The sequence below is a fragment of the Orcinus orca genome, chromosome 11 (assembly GCF_937001465.1).
Source record: "Orcinus orca chromosome 11, mOrcOrc1.1, whole genome shotgun sequence".
NCBI classification, from domain to species: domain Eukaryota; kingdom Metazoa; phylum Chordata; class Mammalia; order Artiodactyla; family Delphinidae; genus Orcinus; species Orcinus orca.
Window position 1 is genome coordinate 41,691,761 of NC_064569.1, and position 24,099 is coordinate 41,715,859.

General features: G+C 45.9%; 1 protein-coding gene across 5 annotated transcripts in view; it reads left to right on the top strand.

The window, feature by feature from the left end:
• The window catches only part of SCN8A (sodium voltage-gated channel alpha subunit 8), a 177,551-nt gene that overhangs the window by 139,688 nt on the left and 13,764 nt on the right, over positions 1-24,099 (top strand). For 3 of the 5 annotated variants that reach the window (XM_049694090.1, XM_049694089.1, XM_049694088.1), the window contains exons 16-24: positions 1,201-1,557; positions 4,393-4,863; positions 5,399-5,516; positions 6,044-6,198; positions 9,121-9,294; positions 14,713-14,835; positions 20,821-21,105; positions 22,902-22,955; positions 23,468-23,605. In XM_049694090.1, the coding sequence (XP_049550047.1) occupies positions 1,201-1,557; positions 4,393-4,863; positions 5,399-5,516; positions 6,044-6,198; positions 9,121-9,294; positions 14,713-14,835; positions 20,821-21,105; positions 22,902-22,955; positions 23,468-23,605 (1,875 nt within the window). The remainder of the gene's footprint in view (positions 1-1,200; positions 1,558-4,392; positions 4,864-5,398; positions 5,517-6,043; positions 6,199-9,120; positions 9,295-14,712; positions 14,836-20,820; positions 21,106-22,901; positions 22,956-23,467; positions 23,606-24,099) is intronic. The other 2 variants (XM_049694093.1, XM_049694092.1) reach the window with 1 other exon arrangement.

Genomic DNA, 24,099 nt, shown 5'->3' on the forward strand with positions numbered 1-24,099 from the left:
ATAAGATGAAGAATTAAGAGATAGAAGCCTTGCCACTAATACTCTAGATAAATTAAAAGCCAGTCAGAATAGGGAAAAAATATGAGAGACCCAGAGTGTGCACAGACCCACATCTGGTAAATCTTGGAACTCTCAGATACGATTCAAGTTTTCTTTTTTTTTTAGATTTATTGAGGTTTATTTTTATATCAAAGGATAGTACAAATATTTACCATACACCATTAACCTAAATACAATAAGTTTAACCTTCTAAAAGTGCAATTGCTTGCTCAGAGATAGATCTGCAGATGGTTTTGCCACGTAATGCCAGATTTCCCTCCTCAAGGGTTACATCAAATTACAGTCCCACTAACAATGTATGAAGACTCAAGTTTTAAATAGGAAGAAAAAAGTCCTAATCAGTGCTGTTGCCTTCTACCAGAATTCTTATTACATCACGTGTTAGTTATTAACTTAAGACATACGATGACGATCTCTGTTCATGGGCTTCATGCATTATAATTCTCAGGCTATTAGCCAAGACCTTGTAATCATTCATTACAGAATACAGAAATCTCGTGATTGAAAGATACCAAAAGTTCTGTCCTCTGAATTAATATCAGTATAGTCCCTTTTCATAAGCTATTTGACATATTGGAACTTCCCCTACTTGGAGGTTGTGGTTTTCCTCCAAGTTATTCCAAGCATGTCACGAAGTTTCGTATCAGCTATTGATTATTTATTGGCAAGCAAAAAGAGAGGTATGTAGAATTTTTAAATGCTTGCTTTTTTGAAGAGACAGATGATTTATTTTCACCGTCCTTACCCAACTGACCTTTTGGTTCACTACAAATCACATTTTCCTTGATATGACCCTTGAGAAGTCAGAGGAAAATCAGTGGGAAAAGGATTATTTCAGGTATATGGATTTTTAAAAGGTAGATTGACCCAGAGACTAATTCAGGGGACTAGAGGCAGTATTCTTGGTTCTTAGTTCTAAACCTTTCACTTCCTGTGCAGTTAATCTGTTTTCCTTCATCTTTGCCTCAGTTTCTCTCATTTTCCTCTAAGATACGGTTAGAAAGTCCTGGGGATTTCCCAAGGGTGCTCGATAAATGTTAAGATGATCTTAGTAATTTCATGTTTATATTGTAGCCATGTGGTAAGAATAAATGAATTGAGTTTCACTTGGGTTTTGTTTGGGGTTTTTTTCCCCCATAGCTCCGAGTCTTCAAACTGGCCAAATCCTGGCCCACCCTGAACATGCTGATCAAGATTATTGGAAATTCAGTGGGTGCCCTGGGCAACCTGACCCTGGTGCTGGCCATTATCGTCTTCATCTTTGCCGTGGTGGGAATGCAACTCTTTGGAAAGAGCTACAAAGAGTGTGTCTGCAAGATCAACCAGGACTGTGAACTCCCTCGCTGGCACATGCATGACTTTTTTCATTCTTTCCTCATCGTCTTCCGAGTGTTGTGCGGGGAGTGGATCGAGACCATGTGGGACTGCATGGAGGTGGCCGGCCAGGCCATGTGCCTCATCGTCTTCATGATGGTCATGGTTATCGGCAACTTGGTGGTTAGTACTAACGTGTAGATCTCTTTGTTCTTCGCTCTGAACGTCTTACCCTTGACCCAGAAGCCCAGTCTGCTTAGTGCTTCTACTACCTTCCATGTCTGGGTTGGTCTTTATTCTTTCTTGGCTGAAGAACCCTAAGGTACAGGTGAAGGAAAGGAGACTGCTGTTTTAGGTCATGAGCCCCACAATCTGTCAACCCTCTTTCATAGTTGTGGAAACAAAACTCAGCAAAGTTAAGACATTTTCCCAAAGTCACACAGCTGATAAAGAGTCAGGGCTTATATTAGATCCTTGACTTCAAAGTCTATGCTCTTTCTGCTACAAAAAAAAAAAAGAATTTCCCGACCTTGACAATATTGATCTTTTGGGCTAGATCATTACTTGTTGTGGAACTTTCCTGCATGTTGTAGGGTGTTTACAGTATCCTGGCCTCTACTCTTTACTGTCCAGTAGTGACTCCCGTCCCAAGTTGTGAAAACCAAACATGTCTTCAGACGTTGCCAGCTGTCCTCAGGGGTCAAAATCGCCCTCCATTGAGAACCATGGATCTGAACCATCCCAGGGTTTTATCTAATTTGTATAAGTTGCAGATCAATTTCTTGCTTCACCCTGATCTGTCTGCCTGCTGTCTTCTGCCTCTGTATATAGAACATTCCCCAACAGAGACGTCACACCTTGTTTCTCAAAGTGTCATCTGAGGACCAGCAACAATGAGATCGTTTGAGAGTGTCCTAGAGACGCAGAATCTCAGACCCCTCCCCAGAACTACTGAATTAGCATCTGCATTTTTAACAAGATCCCCAGGTGATTCCCATGCATGCTAAAGTTTGAGAAGCACTCATCTTTCAGGTCAGGCCAAAGCCCGCTTGCAGGTGTAGAGCAAGGAGGGCTGGAAGAAGGCATACTCAGGTGACCCCTTATGAGCGCATCCACAGTAGGGGTCTTCCTTTTTCTGCCACAGAGAAGCATATGCCAGTAGAGGGTTCCTACTCACCAGCCTCTGAACTAGCCATGCTCCCCCTGTTCTTTCATTGGACCTATAAAAATAGACACTGTAATGTTCCTTAATCGCTTGCATTCTCCATGCCCAGCCAACTTCCCCTCAGTCCTGATTCCTCTGGTCTTTCCACTCCTTCAGTGAATACAACTGCTGCCTACTGGTCTGTAGTGGGATCAGACATTACCAGCCCTGACCTCCTACCGTTTCTCTAGCCTCCTGTTCTCAGTTGTCTCAGGGGCATCGCCCCATGACTGGCTATAGATACCTGAGCACATGACAGAACCCACTATTATTTCTGCCTCTGATGACACCTTTCCCAGTTCCCCTTGGCTCAGTTCTTCTGCCCATGTAGTCTCTAGTAACCTATAAGTCTTTCTGATTTTTCTCTCCACTCCTAGTAAATATCTGATGTCTTTCATATGTCTTTCTTCTTAGCATTTCTATACCTACATCTTTCTTCATAGTATTTCTGAGATCTGCCCCTTCCTTTCCATTTCTACAACCCATCTGTTATTTCTAAAAGTGTGAGGAAGACCACCTTCATCACAATCACCTGAGTCTCACTCATTAAAAGAGGCGGAGTCCCAGGCCTTACATCAGATCTACTGAATCAGAATCTTTCAGGTGAGGCCAAGGAAATGCTTGTTTTTAACAAGCATCCCACCCCAGGAGATTCTTCTGCATGCTAAGGTTTGAGGTTACTATAGCCTAATCCAGACCCTCATCAATTCATGCAAGCAACAACCTCCTAATTCCTAGTTCCCCCTCACACCCCCCACCCCCGTCCCTTGTACGTAGCTAGTAGGAATGACTTTCTCAAATCTCTGTCATCACCTGTGACTCCTTTGCTCAAGGACCAGTAGTGAATCCAGTTAAATAAAATTCAGATCTTTCAGCCTGGCCTTCAGAGCCTTCTGCAACTGACCCACACTTTACCGACCATATCCCTTTGTAATTCTGCAAAAGGCCGCAGTAATCATGATACATATAGTTCACATATTGTTTCCATTTCTCCCACTCTGCACATATGATTATCTCCACCGAAAAACTATGCCTTACTCTTCTTCAGAAGTGTGACAAAGTAAGGGCCAAGTGTAAATCAAGAAGTGAACATCTCTCCCACTTTTCAAAAGTAAGTCTTAATAAAAATAATTAATTTAATGCCCAATGTGGTGAAAGAGGGGAAAAGACAACATAAATAAAGCTTGTTTCTGATGGCTTGACACTTCGATATATGATAGAACACAAAAGTCACCATCACTGTCTTGCTAGAGCTACTTAATTTTGATAAATGTTAGGAAAACAAAGAAAATTAATTCTTAAAATAGGGTGACATCAAATATATTACCGTTCCACCTTCTAGATCTGTGGTATGAGAGTCTGGTTCTCCAAGCCTACTTTTTTTCTAACCTGGGTCCTCCAGGACATCTGCTGCTCATGAACACGTGGCATCTATGCATTCTTTGATCCTCCCCAATAATCCATGGCCACCTTTTTGTTATTATTTTTGGGAAATTTTCTCCCAAAGTGGATACAGCCTTTGCTTTCTTGGATTATAAGAAAAGCAGTATGTTTTGAAGTACATATATATGTATATAACACTACAAAAGAACCAAGAAAAGGGGTACTAAACTCCTTGTATTACAACCAAAACCAAACCAAATGCCCACCTAGTGACATTTAAAACACTACGTGGGTCAAGTGAAACACAATAGAAACTCCTGAGTCTTTCACAGAAGTCTGTGGGCTCCCAGTTTGCAACCCTAGTTTAGTGGATGCCTTTACCCAATACCGTTCTGCATTCCCTCTCCTTTTTCCTAATGCTCCTGGTCCAGGTGCTGAACCTGTTTCTGGCCTTGCTCCTGAGCTCCTTCAGTGCTGACAACTTGGCAGCCACAGATGATGATGGGGAAATGAACAACCTACAGATCTCAGTTATCCGGATCAAGAAGGGCGTGGCCTGGACCAAACTGAAAGTGCGCGCCTTCATGCAGGCCCACTTCAAGCAGCGCGAGGCCGACGAGGTGAAACCTCTGGACGAGCTGTACGAAAAGAAGGCCAACTGTATCGCCAACCACACTGGCGCCGACATCCACCGGAACGGTGACTTCCAGAAGAATGGCAACGGCACAACCAGCGGCATTGGCAGCAGCGTGGAGAAGTACATCATTGATGAGGACCACATGTCCTTCATCAACAACCCCAACCTGACCGTGAGAGTGCCCATCGCGGTAGGCGAGTCTGACTTTGAGAACCTCAACACCGAGGACGTTAGCAGCGAGTCGGACCCTGAAGGCAGCAAAGATGTAAGGTCCTAGCCTAGAAACCAGTCTTGCTCCTATGTGAGAACAAACGGCTCTGTCAGCCCCAAGGCTTCGGTTCAGCTCTGGGTCTGGCAGAGAGATTCTGGAAGAGCCGACTCTCAACTTTGAGAACCAACCCTACCCACCCCCCATCGTTATTCTAGATGAGCTAGATTCCTGAGATGTTCCCAGATCTGTCTCCATGGCTTCTGGATCATCTGGGTCCAGAGGCTGGAGAAAACCGTCAAGTACTTCCCTGCCATTAATCTGTCTGAGCTGTATCACTGAGACCAGTCTATAGCCCACCTTCTGCTTAGGGTAGATCACTGTCACCTGTGAGTGGGCTTTAACGTTGTACCCCATCCTGACAGAAGTCTTGAGGGCGCTGTGGTAGTCGTTTGCCTGTGATGAACTGGACGATCATGGGTTTGCAACAAGAATTGTATCCGGTACATCATCTGTACCAAGGTAGCGTCGTCAGTGTAGAGTGGATGTGTTGCTGCAGTGTTGCTTCTCTCCCTTTTCCTTGTGTATCTAGAAACTGGATGACACTAGCTCCTCTGAAGGCAGCACCATTGATATCAAACCAGAAGTAGAAGAAGTCCCTGTGGAACAGCCTGAGGAATACTTGGATCCAGATGCCTGTTTCACAGAAGGTGAAAGGGGGCCAGGAGAGGGGATGGCCTGTAGCACTTGCCCTGCTCGCAGACACATCTCTGCCAGGGTCAGTGGTTGGCTGGGGAGGGGGCTCTACGGCTGTCTTCACCCCGCCTCATCATTTGGAGGGAGGTTGATACTGTTTTGCCTGTTTGAGTCTTAGCTATCACAAGTTTTTACTCTCAGGCTTTTCTTTGTCCTTTTTTCTTGACGTCAGCCCCAAACTTCCATTAGAAAGGCCTCTCCTGTCATGGCCGTGCCCGCCTCCTGACTGCCCTTTTCTCCTCCCTCTCACTGCTTCTTTATAGGACATCTTCCCAGCGCCAGAGGGCCTTGCCCTGGTAGCCTGGCAGCATAGCCTCAGCCCTGCCACCCTCTCCACTTCTGAGTCAGACCTTCTGATTCAGCCACTGAACTCCTGGCTGTGTGGTGGGGCAGCACCTGGTGGGGCCTGGGAGAAGGAGGAGAGGGCACATCTGGGCGGGGCACGTCCCACAGTCTGACCTGCCTCTCCCGCTGGTGCCAGGTTGTGTCCAGAGGTTCAAGTGCTGCCAGGTCAACATTGAGGAAGGGCTGGGCAAGTCTTGGTGGATCCTGCGGAAAACCTGCTTCCTCATTGTGGAGCACAATTGGTTTGAGACCTTCATCATCTTCATGATTCTGCTCAGCAGTGGCGCCCTGGTGAGGTCCGGGGGAAAGAACCATGGGGGATTGGCTGGGGAAGGGGTAGAGCAGGAAGGGCTGGATGGGCCCAAGCCCAGTTTCTCTGAGAACACAGCTTGACTGTAGGCCCAAGAATAATGATCTACGGACGTGCTTCGAGCTGGTGTTTTGAGCCTTTGGGATTCGAATTCAGACTTGTCCAAATCTTCATCTTTAGACCCAGCACGACCCCTCTGAAGCCTAGGAGCCCCTTTTCATCAGGCAGAGAATACAGGTTACCAAGTATCTTCACTGCTTAGTTTGCGCCATTCAAAACAACTTCCTAAGATGAGCTTCCCTTTCTCGCCTAATACCCTGAATCACTAGTTCTTGACTTTTCAGTTGCCCAAGATAGGAGGGAGGTGGTACCCCTCCACCCCCTCTCCCGTCATACGCTGCTGGACTTGGAGAGCCCGTGGCCTTAGCAGATATTAGGAGTCAGATCTCTGATACAAAGGTCATTTATATTCGCGTGGTTGTACCTGCTTCTCATTAGTCAGTGAGGCACACAGGGCACTGAACACACAGGTTCCTCCCCTACTGGGACTAATTATCTTGGTGTTTACTTTCATTTTTTAGCAGGATTATAACTGAGGAGATCTGCACAGGGTCTGCTCTGAGGGAGCTGCTTCCTGGTTGAGTAGATTCGAAGACAGCAGGAACTAGAGACACAACACATTTTCCTTCTTTTAATTAAGGGAAAAGTAAATAATGCTGGATTTTGAAATGCTCTTAAAGAAGGTGGGCACATTCATGTAGGTGTGGAATTAGAGCCTAATCTGGAAGCAAAAAATAACAAGTGAGAAGCCCCAAATGTAGTGTTAAAGAACCCCCAGTGACTCGAGAAGTTTCTCTGGCTTGTGAGGTAGGAGAACAGGAGAAGCCGAGACAGGAAGTGACATGTGGTGAAGAAGAGCCCGAGCGTGAAGATGACGGTGAACAGTGGGGAGTTGTGGGGGGTGGTGAGCAATGCAGGAAAGCCTCAGGACTAGAGCAGGAGACAAAAAAGCCTCCATCCCTAGTGAAGGGGAGCCAGACCATCCTGCCTGCCCCCGGGCCGCTTATTGCACCAACAGGCATCCACTCAGCACCTCCTGAGGCCTGTGGAGGCCCCAAGAGGACGGCGCAGGCCCTGCCCTTGAGAAAGGATCAGACTCAGGCCAGGGATTGAGGAAGGTCTTTTATTACTGTTGTCATCCTTATTCTTCAAATCTAGTAAATGAAAACCCAAAATAAGAGAGGGCATGCCTCACCCTTAGATTCTTCTCTTCCCCCGTCTCTACGCAAAAGAGTAGAGGCAGCAGTGAAACGCATGTATTGAACCTTCTTCACTGCTACCTGTGACAGTCTTTATTTATCAAAGGTGAATAAAACGGGGGAGACTGGGCTCAGGACGTGAAGACCCTGTGCAGTAGTAGCATGAGACTCAAGTCAAGTGAAGCCACAGCTAAAATGTCCAGGAAAAGACTAGAATGTGGTTGTGAGGAGATCTCAGAGGGGGATCAGCGCCCCCAGTGACAGGATGAACAGTTGCAGACAGCTCACACATGTTGGGTTCTAGAATGGGTCTCTACAGGTGGAGCTAAGGGGAAACGTGACGTGGAAGCTATAGCTTTTCCACTGAGCGGAGGGGATTGATTTGTACCAGACCCTGAGGACTGTGGACCCATGATTTCTGTCCCCACTGCCCAGCAGTGAACCTGGATGTCCATGTGCCTCCATTTGGGAAGGAGAGTCTGCGGGCGCCTGGCTCTGTCCTTCCTTCTGGGACTGTTCAGAGCAGGCTCCTCCACCGCCGGGCACAGGACCCTTTGTCCACCTCCAGGTTTCTTTTTTTTCCACGCTTCAAGGATTCCCTCCCCCCAGCACAGAGCTTCTGCAGTCCACCCCGCTGCACGCACGAGTGCTCAGACCTTCACATGACAGAGGCTCATCCCCTCGTTTGGGAATTCCAGAGAAAGAAAGGAGTGTTGAGATTCTCCTCACCCGGTGTCTTCCAGTCCTGTAACTCTCCACCTGTGTCTGTGGTGTCAGGGGCTGAAGGGAGAAAAATGTTTGTCCTATAAATTATATAAAGTGTTAACAAGGATGTGGGGAAATTGGACCCCTCGTCTACTGCTGGTGGGAATGTAGACTGGTCCGGCCTCTTTGGAAAGCAGTTCGGCAATTCCTCAAAAAAATTAAACTTGAGTTACCAATGACCCAGCCATTCCACTCCTAGGTATATACCCAAGGGGAATAAAAACATGTCCACATGAAAACTTGTACACAGATGTTCATAGCAGCATTATTCACAATAGCCAAAAAGTAAAAACAACACATATGTCCATCAACTGATGAAGGATAAACAGAATGTTGGTATAGCCGTAACTAGAACATTATTCATCGATAAAAAGAAAAATGCAGTGCTGAGGGGTGCTGCCACATGGATGAACTTTGAAAACATTATTTTAATTAAAGAAGCCGGTCGCCAAGGACCGCATATTATACGATTCCATTTATACGAAATGTCCAGAAGGATTAGACCTGTGGAGATAGAAGATAGATGAGTGGTTGCCAGGGCTAGGGGGAGATTGGGAGACTAGAGGGTGACAGCTAGAGGTGTGGGGGTTCTTTGGGGGGTAATGAAAATATTCTCCAATTGTGGTGACGGATGTACGACTCTGAATTGTATTAAGAGCTATTGCACTGTACACGTTAAATAGCTGAATTGTGAGGTATGTGACTTCCATCTCAAGAACGCTTTTTTAAAGAGAAAAGCCGTGTGTAGCAGGGGATAGAGAGAAAGAGACAGGGAGCTGGTGACGGGCCACCGCAGGTGGGAGGGCTGCGGAGGGGGCAGTAGCTCCGTGTTGCTTGTTTCCCTCTAGGCACTATAGGCAGCTGCTGCCTCTCTTCCAGGCCTTCGAGGACATCTACATTGAGCAGAGAAAGACCATTCGTACCATCCTGGAGTACGCTGACAAAGTCTTCACCTATATCTTCATCCTGGAGATGTTGCTCAAGTGGATAGCCTATGGCTTCGTCAAGTTCTTCACCAATGCCTGGTGCTGGCTGGACTTCCTCATCGTGGCTGTACGTGTCCTGCTTTCTACTTCCCACCCATGCCAACAGGAAAGCAAAAACAGGGACTGTCCTTCCTCTAATGGCTGGAGTTGCCTGGGGCCCAGGGTGTAGGACAAGATGTAGATAGAGCACTACAGCTCCTTTTGGAGCACTCAGACCGTAACTTTGGAAAGGGACTCTGAAGTCCTGCCTTTGCTCCAGGGACTAACTCAGCAGCTCTTTACTCTGGCGGTTTGGCCTAGAAGTTTCAGAGGTTAGGACTGGGCAGAATCATTGGTGTCAGAGCCTTGTTATTAGGCTGGGAACAGGAGGATTGTGTCCCCAAGCCAGTGTGGTGTCCTCCTCCTGCCGCCAGGAGAGGGCTTAGAGGACGAGGTGGGTGCTGCTGGGACGGAGGTGGTGGTGGGATCTAAGTAGACTCTCTTGCCGACCGTCCCCGGGGACACTCCCATCCACCTCAAGTCTTCATACTAGACTCATCTGAACAAGTCAGACTGTCAGGGCGAGGAGGAGTCACCCCGAAACAAAGCCCCCCCTCCTCCCACACGTCGCATTTCCACAGAGGTGATCAAACTCTTAAGAAATCCTTTTTCCTCCAGGTTTTGAGAGCATCTCCACAGCTCAGCGGCCTTCGCCTGCCATGTTCTTTTTCAGGGTGGAAGCTGCGTCACCTGACACTATTTCTCACCCCACCACGACTTGTTCCTTATTGGGTTTTCTAACCCTGATGAGTGTTTCTTATTCTGTCTAATCACTACAGCTTTTTTTCTTTCAGCCAAATCAGCATTTGAATGGGAGTGAATGGGAATTTCAGGAGCAGGGCCCATGGAAACTTCACTTCCTTCTGAGGGCTGAGAAGCGCCAAGAAAGTGGCGTGCTTGGCGGCTGGGTTGATACATTTAGAATATGGGTTTCATTGGCTATATGGTGAACTACGTGTAGAGTGCCTCCGGGATCTAGCATAGAGCAGCAGGGAAGTAACAGGCACCTGGCGTTCTGCTCTGTTAATGCACTCCTTTCCCAACACAGCATCTGCAACTTCCATGGTTTAATGACTCCTTCCAAGAGCTGTCACTATGCTCCTATCTACATTCCCCATTTCAAAAAGCAAGCCTTCGGGAAGATCCCTAAATGAAGTGAGGGGGTCACTGTCTGCCGTCCGAGTGAACCAGAGAGGTATCGCCCCAGAGTTGCCAGCAAGAGAGCCTCCTAGCCAGAGGTTTCAGCAACCTTGGATGGAAGGGACTCTACCTCCCACAGATGGAAAGCTTGAGTTCTAGGAGCTAAGGAGTGGGCTTGGGATAAGGCCCAGAGTACTAAACTGACACTGGGCCAGCACAGGGGAAGTGCTCTGGAGTCTTCATTTCACTGTAACTCCTCAGGACCACTTAGAATCAGGTGGGACACCCGTGGGAATCCTAGAAGCCCCTCATCTTCTGGACCTTCCAAGAACTCGGATAGATACATCCACTACCACACTTCCAACAGCCCTAGGAAAGCTGTGATTCAGAAACAGATCTTCCCTACCATGACCTGCCTCCTGTTCACCCTAACCTCTACGACTCTATTCCTCTTCTCTCTGGGGTGGGCAACCCCAGAATTTGTGAGTGTCAGTCAAGTATCCCACATTCCTCTGGTACCCAAATAAGCTGCTAGAAGCATTAACGATTCTGCATGTCACCATTTATTTATTTAGCAAATATCTTTAGTACTTTTTATACTAGGTGGCGGGGAAACAAAAAACATGAGAAAGGCATGTAGCCAACTGACAATAACCCTTAAATCCCCCTAGCTTTGGGGAGTTGCTGGATTCTTACATTGCCATGAGACCTGACACTGGCTCCTGAGAATACCTCTGGACCAGTGACTAGTAGACAGACATAAATGAAACACCATTCTCCGTGTGGAATTGTCCCAGAAGCCATAGGGAGTCACGGGACAGGCAGGCGGAGTCCCGGCCCCTGGGAAGCTCACACTGGCTTGCAGGGCCACTCTGACCTGATTCCAGGCTGTGGAAATCCCGCATCCCAGGAACAGGGCTTTCCCAGGACCTTCCTTCTGTTTTCTCTGGGACAGAGCAGTGCATCTGTTCTTCATGTCTCATGTCTACGGAGCATCCGCAACACAAAGCCTCCTGCCAGGTATCGTGGGGGGATACAGAGAGCAGAAGACGAGGTCACTTCTCTCAAAGGACTGAAAAGATGGGACACGTACACAAATAACCAGTGTGAAGCAGAGTGTGCTGGGGGCGGGGGGAGCCCCAGTCCATGCCGTGGCTGCACTGTTGGCCACTTTTGAGTTGTGGGCGGAGAATAAGGCTTAGACTGACACCTGGACATGGGGAACTGTCAGTTTTTGCTGTCCTTTTGGACAGAGTGTGTAGTGCCTTTGGCATTTTAGAACGTCCAGCAGGTGTAAATTTTAGGTCCTCATTTTGGAGCGTCTCTGAGACTCTCTTCCTCCCATTTCATCCACCGGTGGCTTGATACCTGAATCTGTTATTCATCACCATGTTTGTTTCCCTAATGGATTTTCATTCTTCCTTGTTGCCCTTTACAGCTGCTCAGAGCACTCTTTAGGATCATGGGGATGATCTAGACAGCTTCCAAGGTTAACTCGCTGTGTTTGTAAGCCAGGCGAATTCCCAAACAGAGACACCATTTTCTTTTGCCCAGGTCCCTGGCTGCACTGGAGATCTTGTCCTGGAAAAGAATTTTGTCATCTTTTCCCAGGGAGATTTACCACATCAGATCCGGAGATTAGCCAGCATATCGGTTCCAGGGATGGGGACTTGCGGAGACCATTCACCTCATCCTGAATTCAGACTACTGAAACCATTCTCCATCTGAAAATGTTCACATCATTTTGAAAAAGCCACCCAGTGTCTCTCCCTTTTTTTCAGTGCCTGAAGCCACAGATACCCTGGATTTTGACTTGCCCTCAACTCCTTTTTTTTTTTCTTTCAGGTTTGATTCTTTCCTTAATTCTAAACAATGTTCTGATTATGTCCAGTGAGAGTTTAACATGGAGACTCGGCAGATTATAAAATTGCCCCTAACTGTTTAGGAATAACCCAGATAGGATGCTTGCTGGTCCTGTCTTGGGTGATCTTGGCCAGGTTGATGAGTTGAGCGGCAGACTCTCTCTCAGCACCGTTTAGAGCCAGACTCTGAATTGGCCTCTGTACCTCCTCCACCCTTCCCCCCACTTTAGGCAGGCCTATTTATTATCAGACAAATCACGCACCGCCCCCCGCCCCGAGAAGAGCTTGGGTTGTCTTGTCTTGTGTGAAACTTAGTTTTTTGCAGTCTTTACCTGGCATAGTTTCACAGGATGAAGTTGACTCAGGTATTTTGAACTCATGTATTTGGCTGAGGTAACTTACCTTCAGATGTACCTATAGATTCTTTGGGGTTAAGAATTGGCTACACTTGGCAATAGTAGGCAAAAGACACCTCCATGGAGAGTCTTCCTGTTAGTGATGGATGGAGGGAAGATGGTTGGTTGGTACTACTGTGTTCTAGATAAGGATTTGGAGGCGCTTGTTTTGAACAGAAATTGACCTCTGAGCCATCTACCCTTCAAAGAGCATGAGTGGCCTAATAGGGCAGCATTTCATTCCAGATTTGCTTCAGATACAGCCCAGGACTGTAGAGGAGAGACCTGCACTAATGGGTTACGAGGACAGGCATAGTTGAAAGTTCACAACCCTTTGAAAAACTGAAACCTTTGAGCCTGCTCATCCGTGACCCTCACTAGGGTCACTGACCTGCTACTTCTACCCCTGCTGCTTAATTATAAATATCTTCCTTTAAAGCAACTTTTTTTTTTTTTTTTACAGTTCAGAGATACAGAATCAAAGAAGTAAATCCCTCAGCTAGAGATAAAAAGCAACAAATGAAACTAAGTTATGGATTGTTGCTTTAAAATGCCAGTTCAGGCCAAGCCGATCTGTAATCACCACTTCCCAGTAGAGGGAATTTAAGAATTGTTGATGGAAACATCTTAACCGATCCCAGAATTTGTGGTGCAATATAAAGGAAAGACTGCTCTAAGAAAGCCAGGAGCCCAAACATTCTAACTAAAGGTATTTCAGGTCTGGTGCCCCCTGAAGAGCTACATCTCTCTCTCCGGTTAGGCCCAGGCAGCCTTAGGTATAGTTAAGGGTCGGCGTGGTAACTGTTCTGAGACCTCTGGCAGAATAAGGTGAGTTTGCCAGTGGAAGAGCAGGAAAGAATTTGACCGTGACTCTAGGCCCAGAGACCAGACTGCTTCTCCCCAGCATGGCAACATATTCAACCCCAAATTGTTCAGATACCGTAATCCTCTATTGAGGTTTTGTCATCCAGCCTTCCAGTGAGGGAGGTGACTTATCCATGGGAGAAAGAGCTCTGGCCTGGGAATCAGGCATCTGAGCCTTTAATCCTGGCTCCAGAACTGCCAGTGTGACACCGGGCAAATTCCTGTGTATGGGTCTCAATTTTCCTCATCTATAAATAAAGAATTATTCCAAGAACCCTTCCAGCTGTTACTCTGATGATGAGAGTAATAGAAGATTGTCCTGGAAAGGACAGACCTGAGGCCGGTTCTTTTGGGGCTGTTCTGGAGAGAAAGAATGGGGGTTATAAGGGGAAAATATGGATTCAGTTGTCCAGACTCACCCAAGCTCTCGTGGCCATGAAGGAGTCATGGTTATAGTTAAAAGATGGAAGGATTGTTGCGGTTAAAAGTGAGAGAATCACTTAAGTGAGTTCCCATGGAGCCAAACCTCAATTAAGAAGTTTCTTTTGGTCCTTTTCTTGTTGGGAACTGCAAAGTCAGCTGTGGTACTTACTGAATACGTTTCCTTGTTGATGTAATAACGCATCCAATTCTCAAATGGTTTCTTGTCAACCAGGAGTAAGAGAGCTTGTCCCTGTTGGAAGTCCATGGTGAATGAGCTGAGGAGGGGGCAGCCTGTGTGGAGTGTGTGTATTTATCTGTATTCTTTTCCATAGGTACCATTAAATTTGTCTGGCTTAATTTAATGGGAACTTCGGGGACCTGCAGAGACTATAAAGGGCGAGGGTAAGGTTTTTGTCATCTGTTCAGGCTCCTCTCCTTCCAATGGAACTTCCTCATTCTCCCTCTCCCTCCAGCCTCTTCCCTTTGCCAACTCGTATGTCTGTTCTACTGCCCTCTCTCCGCGTTCTCTTCCCTTTGTGTTTTTTCTTCTGCCTCTCAACCACCTTTCCTTCCAGGTCGTTTGAGTCCAAGTTGAAGTAGGCAGCTGGTGTTACCCACTTCCTCTTCCGGGGGGGGGGGGGGGGGCGGGGCCCAGTCTGTATAATCAGTGCTAGGGGCTTTATTCTAACACTCTGGAACCTCTGTTTTCTTTTCTTTTGTTTCCTTTTTTTGTTTTTGTTTTTCTCTTCTGTTTCCGTGTAGGTCTCTTTAGTCAGCCTTATAGCTAATGCCCTGGGCTACTCGGAACTAGGTGCCATAAAGTCCCTTAGGACCCTAAGAGCTTTGAGACCCTTAAGAGCCTTATCACGATTTGAAGGGATGAGGGTAAGATACTAAGAGCAGCTGATCCTTCTGCATGCCAGTGGAAACCGTCTAAGCATGCTAGAACTGATCACGTGGTGGAAAGGTCATTCACACACGCACTCTGGATGCAGCTGCTGACTTGACCCTCCACTCTTTGTCCCCCGCACCTGCCCCAAGGGCAGTCGCGTTTAGCTGCCTCATCACATTAATACCGGCCCCACCCCCGACGACATGCCATCGCAGAACATGTTAACATTGGCTCTTCTCATCTGGCCTGGCTTATCTGTAGCACTTCGGGGCGGCTTTCTGGGCTGTTGATTTAATAGGGAGAATCACCAGGTGCAAAGAAGGGGAATTGTCACCCACAGACCCACTGAAAAGCAGAGGCCGCAGGCAGGGAGAGTGCAGGGTAGGGGCGTCAGCCAGGTGAGGACTGCGGCCTTGGAGTCACTGAGAAAGCGGCCGAGAAGGGGCTTGAAGACGGGATGGCAGGCCTGGAACTGGGGACGGAGCAGAATTTGGCATGGCCCTGGGAAAAGAAATGCTTTTCTTTCTGTTCTGATTCCTCTTATTGCACCTTGTTGTTCTCAGCCCAGTCCCGTAAGGACTGGCAGCCTCTGTCTGATAGCAAAGCTTTCCTCCTCACCCCCCACCCCTCTGCCCACGCTATATGGTCCCCTGTCCTAACACTGTCAAAATAACAACCGGGTACGATGCTAGGTGACTATCAGCTAGTTCTCCTGAAATTTCTCAACACCTGCTATTCCTTCTTTGGCGACAGCTCCACCCAAATCCAAACAGTGCAAGGTGCTGTCACCCTGCCAACTATAGAAATAAGGCTCCCTCTTTTGGTGCCTTTTTGCTGTCTCTCTTGGTTTAAAAAAATTGTGTGCACACGTGCGTGCGCGAGCGTGCGCACACACACACAGACAAGACCGTAAAATCAAATGGACCACTGGCTTTTGGTGGTAATGGTTGTCCTATGGTAATCAGAGAGGTCTGTTATACTTAACGAGACCAAGAAAACTCATTTTAATTCAGATGTTGAATACATGCAGGAGAGCAAACCAGAGGATACGTTTTTAAACGTGCAGATATCAGAATGTAGGAATAAAAATTAAACTGTTGTGGTAGTTCACGTGAAGCAAGACTGCTCAGAGAAACGAGGTACCAGGACAGTGCTGCTTCATTCAGTCCTCATCTGTGGGTTCCTGGCCACTGTTTCGTGAAGCCACCCACATCTGTACAGGAAGACGAAAATTTCACTGGGACTTGGGAATTTTATTATTCTAGTTTATCCAGACAAATGCTTTCTGCAAGAAATGTGCATTTCTCCTGTAGCACAGTCACAGTTTGGTTTACTAAATATAAGCTTTATGCAACCCACCTGAAACCATCTGCAGGAAGGTCAGTTCCACAGCAGCATAAATTTATTTTAATTTAAGAAACAAAACTTGGGATTCTAAGTCTTTCTCCCACAGGTAAGAGAGGTTTCAGAATGTGTGCAATCAGGTCATTGTTATGCTCGGGCTAAATGTAAGGGGAAAGTATGTTGCAGAGGGCTCAGTGTTTTAGGGGGCCGTGGTGTCACTGAAAATGGGATTTAAATGCTCTTCCCTCCTCTCCCACCTTCCCACTTTTTTTTTTTTGGTCCGTACGTGGGCCTCTCACTGCCGCGGCCTCTCCCGTTGCGGAGCACAGGCTCCGGACGCGCAGGCTCAGCGGCCATGGCTCACGGGCCCAGCTGCTCCGCGGCATGTGGGATCTTCCCGGACCGGGGCACGAACCCGTGTTTCTTGCATCGGCAGGCGGACTCTCAACCACTGTGCCACCAGGGAAGCCCACCTTCCCACTTTTTTCAGAAAGCATTAGTTAAAATTTTTGAATAAGTCCTACTAGTTTTGTTATAAAGTTGATAATCCGTTTTGGTGACTGAAAGCTAAAGATAATAATTGCAAGATTGTACCTAAACTCAGTAGCCTGTGATCCTCCACATGCCCCAGGAGGGGTCCTGGAACTCCTAAAAGGAGACTGGTAATACCCAAAGAAAGCCCAAAAGAAGATGCCCTACCGACTTTCTCCATCTGGGTGCCCATTACTGCCAGTCCCAACCTGTGGCAGAGGCAGTCCTCCCTGACCAGCTGCCGCCAGTTGGCTCGCGAGGAAATTACGTGTATTGTCTGAACACAGGAGTGCTTCTGGTGGCCACACCTCTTCCCTTTAGCTCCTCCTCCTTTCCTCACCTTTCCGGGACTCGCAATTTCCATTCCCTCAACACTTTTACTTGTCAACTTTCAAGTAGTTGAGCCCAGAGGTCTGGAATGGGTGACCAGAAGAGCAGACACTTTTATTTGAAAAGCATTAGTAAAGGTTTTCTCAAATGAGATAATAAGGGCAGGAACAAGTTTGAACCCAAAGCCGGGCTTTCAAACAGTAAACATTCAGTGAGGAAAACTATGTCACCTCCTTTGGTTGGCTCCAGTCAGCGACAGCACGGCCACTTCTGGTTGGGCCGGAGGTGAAAACTCAGGACCCATTCCTTTCCTGCAGTTCCCCAGCCCTTCTGTGCAAGAATAACTGCAAGAAGGGAGGAGTGAATTTGCCCCAATAATAAACAGAATTAGGGACCTAGGTTTTACTTGAACGTTACTCTTCTGCAGGGTCGTGTTTTTCATTTCTTGGTTTGGGTCCTTGTGTGTGCCAACACTTGCATAATCTAAGAGATTATCCCCTTAGAAAATTTTAAACAAGACATCTTTATGAACTGAATACCATCAATGCAGATGGGCTCAACTGTCACTGTGCTGCTCTGGTGAGAGGTTCAGACCTTCGCTCGAGAGGGAACATAAGGCCCTAGCCTGTCCTGGGACACTGGCTTCAGTCTCTTCCTCAAACCAAAGACCAGAACACTGAAACACTCATGCTGTCGGCAAAGGAATGCTGAATGTAGTTCTTTGCTTTTCTCTCCTCCATAGTAATCTTCATTTAAGGATTTTGCTGTGCCGTTAAACTTTTGAGGGTACAGAATAGTAATGCTGTGAAACATGCATGCATTTTTGTTGATTGTCAGTATATAGTTGTCCATTAAAGCCATGTTCCCTCTGCCAGATATTGAAAGCTATTTGACAGATTTTATAGTATTTAATGAGCAATAACGTTCTAGGCATTAGAGAGAAGACAAAAATGCTGAAAGAATTAGTACCCATTGGAATTTTTTCATCAAATGAGATTTCTATCAACTGCTAAATACAAACTTCCATTGCAAAAAGTAACTTCATAGGTTGCTAGCTTTGAGTGCTATTTCTATACCTAACTTTTAACAATAATGAATTTCATAATTAAAGGTGACACAGAATAACGAGTTATTAGGGAGCAGAAGGGGAGATCCACTTTATTATGTAACTGTCCATGGAAACTTAAATTATCATTTTTATATATGTCTATAGTGTAAGAGTTCAAAATAAGAAAGCATGGTTTCTTGCTCTTTGGTTGCTGAGAATATTAGCTAATGTTCACAACAAGGAAGAATTATTAGTAAAGTTCATCAGCTGTTTACTGTTTTATTCATGAAATGAAGCTAAGAAGTTTTTCTTTTGGTTATAATGAAAGTACATTTCATTATAAGTGAAAGTACATTTGCATCTCACAAGTACATTGGATTTTATAGGATTTTTATGTCATATGTATCAGAGAACGAGGCCCAGTAAATGCTTTTGTGTACTGATTCCTTTGAGCATATCTATGAGTTTAAAAGTGCAAAGAGATTTCTTAGTCAATTAGCTAATTATTCTTCCCTGCTGGAAATATTACCCCATATTTAACTGTAACACACAGACGCTATGTAGGACAGGTTAGACTAGGTGAAGGTAGTCAGAAGAATTCCTAGAGGAGGTATACTCTGAATTGATATAAAAAGCAAGATTTCTAGGCTTCAAATCTTTGGGGGCCAACTTCTGTATTGCACACTTGTGATGGTCTAATAGAAGGTCACGCTCTCGCACCTGAGCGCTGCTGCAAAATGCTGTCACATAGACTTGAGCTTTTGAAACTTTACATAACCTACTCCCTTAACTTGTGAGAAACAAATCATTCCATTTGTGGGTCATCTTCCTTTTGCCTATTCTTTTGCACATTTCATTGCCTTGAAGTACTCCCATCAAAGGGTAGGCAACTGTAGAAAGAGGAGATAAAATTCATATCTGATCACCTGACAAATTTGGTAACATAAATTAATAATATGAATATCATTCTCCACAGTAACGTTGGGGAGTTCCCAGATTTCAGGTGTTCTGGCTTTCCTTGCTCAAAGTAATGAACAATGGAAGTATAATTATTTTATACCAGTGACAGAGCTATTACATCTAGAAGAGATTTCTTGGTCTAAGAATTAGGAAATAACTACCTCTCAATCTAAAGGCCTTCATACATGAATTGGAGAAACACAAAACTAATATTTTAATCTAAGGAGAGTGACTCCTTAGCAGAATATCGTTGCCTTTTCTATATAGGACAGAACAGACAGCTCTTCCCAGCCACGTGTTCCAATGAGTGACATTACAATCTAAGGCCAAAACAGAAGATAAGGAAAACCTGGTCCCAAGTCGGGCTCATAATTAGAGCCCAGAGCTGCCCCCTGGTGTTCCTTCTACAGCACGGCCCTTTTGGCCGTTTCCATGCTGTGCCGGTTGGCAGCGTGTCCTCTCTCTTCCCTGCACTGAAAAGCGGATGGAGGAAGGTGGTGATGCTTGTCACCTCCTTCTAACAAAACATTAGAAGACTTTGTTTATATCCAGGGTCTTTATTTTAACTCCACTTATCCTCCTAGGATACTAGAAAAAGGAAGAAACATGCTTCCCATTTTAGGGTCACCTTTCTGGGCCTTAGCAGTCCTGCTTAAGATAACAGCCAGTGAGAATCAGGGAAGAAATGAACACCAGCTTTGTTTTCTGCCCCACCACCTGAAATGCTATTTTTGTAAAGCACTTTGAACTCTTCTAGTGAAAACTGCTGCCGCAGTGGAAGTGTTGTCTAGCTATTCTCATCTATAGTGTGAAGCAAAATCAAAGTTGAAAACACAGAAACTTTAATTCCTGAGGGAGCTCCTTTCCCTTGGCTTTTTTTCACTCCCAAGCTTACTGTAGTCTGATTTTTAACCATATGCCAGTTTGGGGGTTTCAAGACCAGTGATCTAACCCAAAATTCTCCCAAAAAACCCAAATTATTTCTTTTTCTAATAATACATTGTGAAGAGTTGAGTCAAACCCCAGATTGAGCAGAGAGACCCCAGCATATTAGCCAAGCAGAGGGCGACTCAGATCTAGAAGCCTGCAAAGTCAGGAAAAAAAAAAAAGCCTGAAGAAGAATAATGAATCTTGCATGAAAAACACCACCATTCAGATTTTATTTCATACTGTTTGGTAGAGGGAATATAGCTTTTTTTTTTTTTCCTTGAGCCTGCAAAAAATGCATGCTCAGCTCTTGCCTGAAATAAGATAACTGGCCTTGCACAGTCATAAAAGAGACTTTATGTACCGTTGAGCGATTCACTGCTAACCCCACGGGGGAGTTCTCTGTGATTTTGAACAACCTCACCTTGCTTTGCAGAGGGGGAATGTCTGTCGAAAGGCAACTAGTGAGCTTGAAATCACTCAGATTTTCCCATGGGGGGCATATTTTATGAGTTGATGGGAAGGGACACTAGACAATGAAATAATTTTTTCGGTCCCAGGTTGATGCCTAGGAGAGAGACCTAGGTCAACTTGGGCAGGGGAATTTGTGTTCAATGAAATAAATATGTAATTTTTAGAATTCCTCAAAATATATTTCATAGATATACAAAATTTCGGTCCTGCGTATGGGTCTGTTTGGTTACCCTAATTCCAAAGGGAACATAATGTTTCCATAGTCAGAACAAGCCACAAAGTGTCATTCCCCTCCTGGAAATCAAAAGAGTGTGCGCGCCTGTACTTCTTCCCGACACTCAGCAACCTCCCCCTTCCAACGCAGGTGGTGGTGAATGCCTTGGTGGGCGCCATCCCCTCCATCATGAATGTGCTGCTGGTGTGTCTCATCTTCTGGCTGATTTTTAGCATCATGGGAGTTAACCTGTTTGCCGGAAAGTACCACTACTGCTTTAATGAGTCTTCCGAAATCCGATTTGAAATTGAAGATGTCAACAATAAAACTGAGTGTGAAAAGCTCATGGAGGGGAACAATACAGAAATCAGATGGAAGAACGTGAAGATCAACTTTGACAACGTCGGGGCAGGATATCTGGCGCTTCTTCAAGTGGTAAGGATTGTTCTCCGTCCTATGAAATCCAGAAGGCTAGCAGAAATCTCATTTGGTTCCTTCTCAACCCTGCGTCCAGAATCAGGATTGCTGTTAATAGGTCAGGGGACAATGTCATTTCCCACACCAGTTCCAGGGAGACACCTTGCCTGAGTACTCTGACATCTCCAAAACCTCAGCGAAGGGAATCTGTCACTGTGCTCAGCAGCAGAGTTCTGCTTATCTACAAATAAGGATTCCTGCAGCATAATAAAGTTGCAGAGAGATCACCATCTCTCTCCATGACGGAGTATGTAGTTAAAGAGAAAGAAAAAATAAAGTAGGTAAGTGCGTAGACCAAAAAAAAAAAAAAAAAAAATTGATGGAGCAGAACAATCCTACATAACAGCTACACTAGAGTTAACTAAATATGACAATGTGACGGTGCTATGATGCCGCTACTCATGTCAGCTCAACCCCAGAGAAAGGTCTCAAGTTAACGTATCACAGTAAACAATGAAGCATTCCACCACGTCTAGTTTTCTCTTCCTCTTTGGTTGATTTTTTGGAGAGTTTGACAAGACGGTAGAGTACAATGAAAGCTCCTAGTCTTTGGACTCAAACATGTAGGTTTGAGCCACACTCTGGTATTTATTGGATATGTAACCTTGGACAAATTACTAAACCTCTCCGAGTCTATTTCTTCATCTGTTAAATTTGAGTAATAATACCTTGCACGGTAGTTAAGAGGATTTATGATAATTTATTAACATTTCTTAGCACAATGCCTGGCACATAGCAGTGCTTAATTAATGGTATTTGCTATTATGTTTCTTTGTTACTATTACAACTGTCCCTATGTCGTAGGGTTGTTGGGAGTAGTAAATGTGATAACGCAGGTGGAGCTCTCAGCTCGGCCTTGCGTATAGTAAGCACTTACCGTTAGCCTGTAGGAATGAATGGGATGAGCAGTGGTTTATCCCACTCCAGAGCTCTTTAGCTCTTCTCTCCCAGTTCAAGAAACTGGACCCACAGATTGAACCTAAATTGGAGCAGCTCCAGGAAACCAGTGCACGTCAGCCAGCCAGACATTGTATTGAGTCGCCACCACATGCAAGGCACTGTGCTTGGGCAGTACCAGAGCCATCAGATGAATAAAGAACTGCCCAGGCCCTGAGAAAACTGAGAATCTGGTTGAGTAAATAAAACAGAGAATGAAAGGAAAACATGGAGACTGTTAAACTGGTTACCCGTATTAGTTTCCAAAATCAGGTTTGGTATAGTGGGAGAATTGGGAAGGGGCTGCCTAGGACGAAGCCACTGTTGCCACTACCATAGGCTAAACATGTGTATCTTAGTAGGGGGAAAGTTCTGACCTTGTTTTTTTTTTTAATGCAACTATTAATTTTCAGACCCCCCCCCCCCATTGCTTGTTGAACACCTTTTAAAAATATGACTCCTTCATGGAGGGGTAAGTTCTAAGTAAACTCGGTAGATTCCTGCCACTCATAAATATGAGTTTGCCCTAGCTTCAGGCGACCTTCTCAGACCCATTTTAAAGACCTTTTGTAAAAGTATTGATCCAGTTACCACTGTCAGCATGTTTCTCTGCCAATCTTTGATGTTATATTCAGGGCTTAGACAAAGCTCCCTTGGGACCTGTATTAACAAACAGAAAATTCTGTGTCCACGTGAGGCTGCACCCAAACTCCCTGACTTGTGTTCTCGCTGAACCTAAGCCTGCCTTTGGGACCCTCTGCCCAGACTCCCACCCACCCCCTAACAGGCACAGTCTAATGACTGACTCTGTTTGCCAGGCAACCTTCAAAGGCTGGATGGACATCATGTATGCAGCTGTAGATTCCCGAAAGGTAAGGTTATACCTGGTGAAACCACGACCTTCTTAACTGGTTAGAAAGCAAGCAGCATGGTGGAGCTCATCAAGAAAGAGAGGGAAGGTTAGAACGCTTTTTGCCTGTCTCACTGATTGTAGGTCACTTTCCCCCTCTCAGTGAGTCACCACTCTCTTACAGCGGCTCCAGGTGGATAGGCTCTTGGTTTTCACCTGGCCCTAATGGAGCTGTCTGCTCTTCAGTGCTGATCTGAAATAAGCGTGGCTCCTAGCAGACAGCCCTCCCCTCCCCCTCGCCTCACGATTTGCATATTCTCCACACACGTCATGGAAGGCATAACATGCCTTCTCAGGGCAGGACCTGCCAGCGTGGAGGAGGAGACAGGCAGAGAGAACCTCGGGCTCCCCTACCCCAGCTGGCTCAGCAGCTCAAGCGGTCAGCGGGGCTGACGGCCTTGGCATGTCGGAATCCCCCACCTGACCCCCAAGCTAGGAGCTGACTCTCTTTCTCTCTCTCCTGTCCCTTGACAGCCTGATGAGCAGCCTAAGTATGAGGACAACATCTACATGTACATCTACTTCGTCATCTTCATCATCTTCGGCTCCTTCTTCACCCTGAACCTGTTCATCGGTGTCATCATTGATAACTTCAATCAACAAAAGAAAAAGATAGGTCTCCTCCCCACATTGCCAGCAGCCGGAGGTCATCCCAGATGAGAGGCACTTCTGTCCCTCTCTCTAGAGAGAAATGCCTCTCTTTCTCTAAAACCACATCATCACCTCGCCGTGGCACTGGCCCCACTGTACATTAGTCCCAACCAGCCCGTTGTGTTCTGCTGGATTTTGCAGTGTGTGGTTTACCACATTTACTAGACTAGCAATTTACTGGTACCAAATTTACTAGCAATTCCGGAGGCTTTTTACTAGGTTTGGCCTCCCACCAGAGGGAGGGAGGGTCAGAGAGGGTCTAGTGACAGCTGAAAAGGAAAGCAGCAGATGAATAGCTTTAGTGAGAAGCAGAAATTGTCTCGACTTGTCATTTTCTGTGTTAATCCCTGGTACCACCAGCACATTGGGATTTGAGAGATCAACCTTGGAAAGCTCACCTCCTTTACTTGTCCCAGGTCGTTAACAATTTTTCCAAAGCAAATAAGATTACTCTT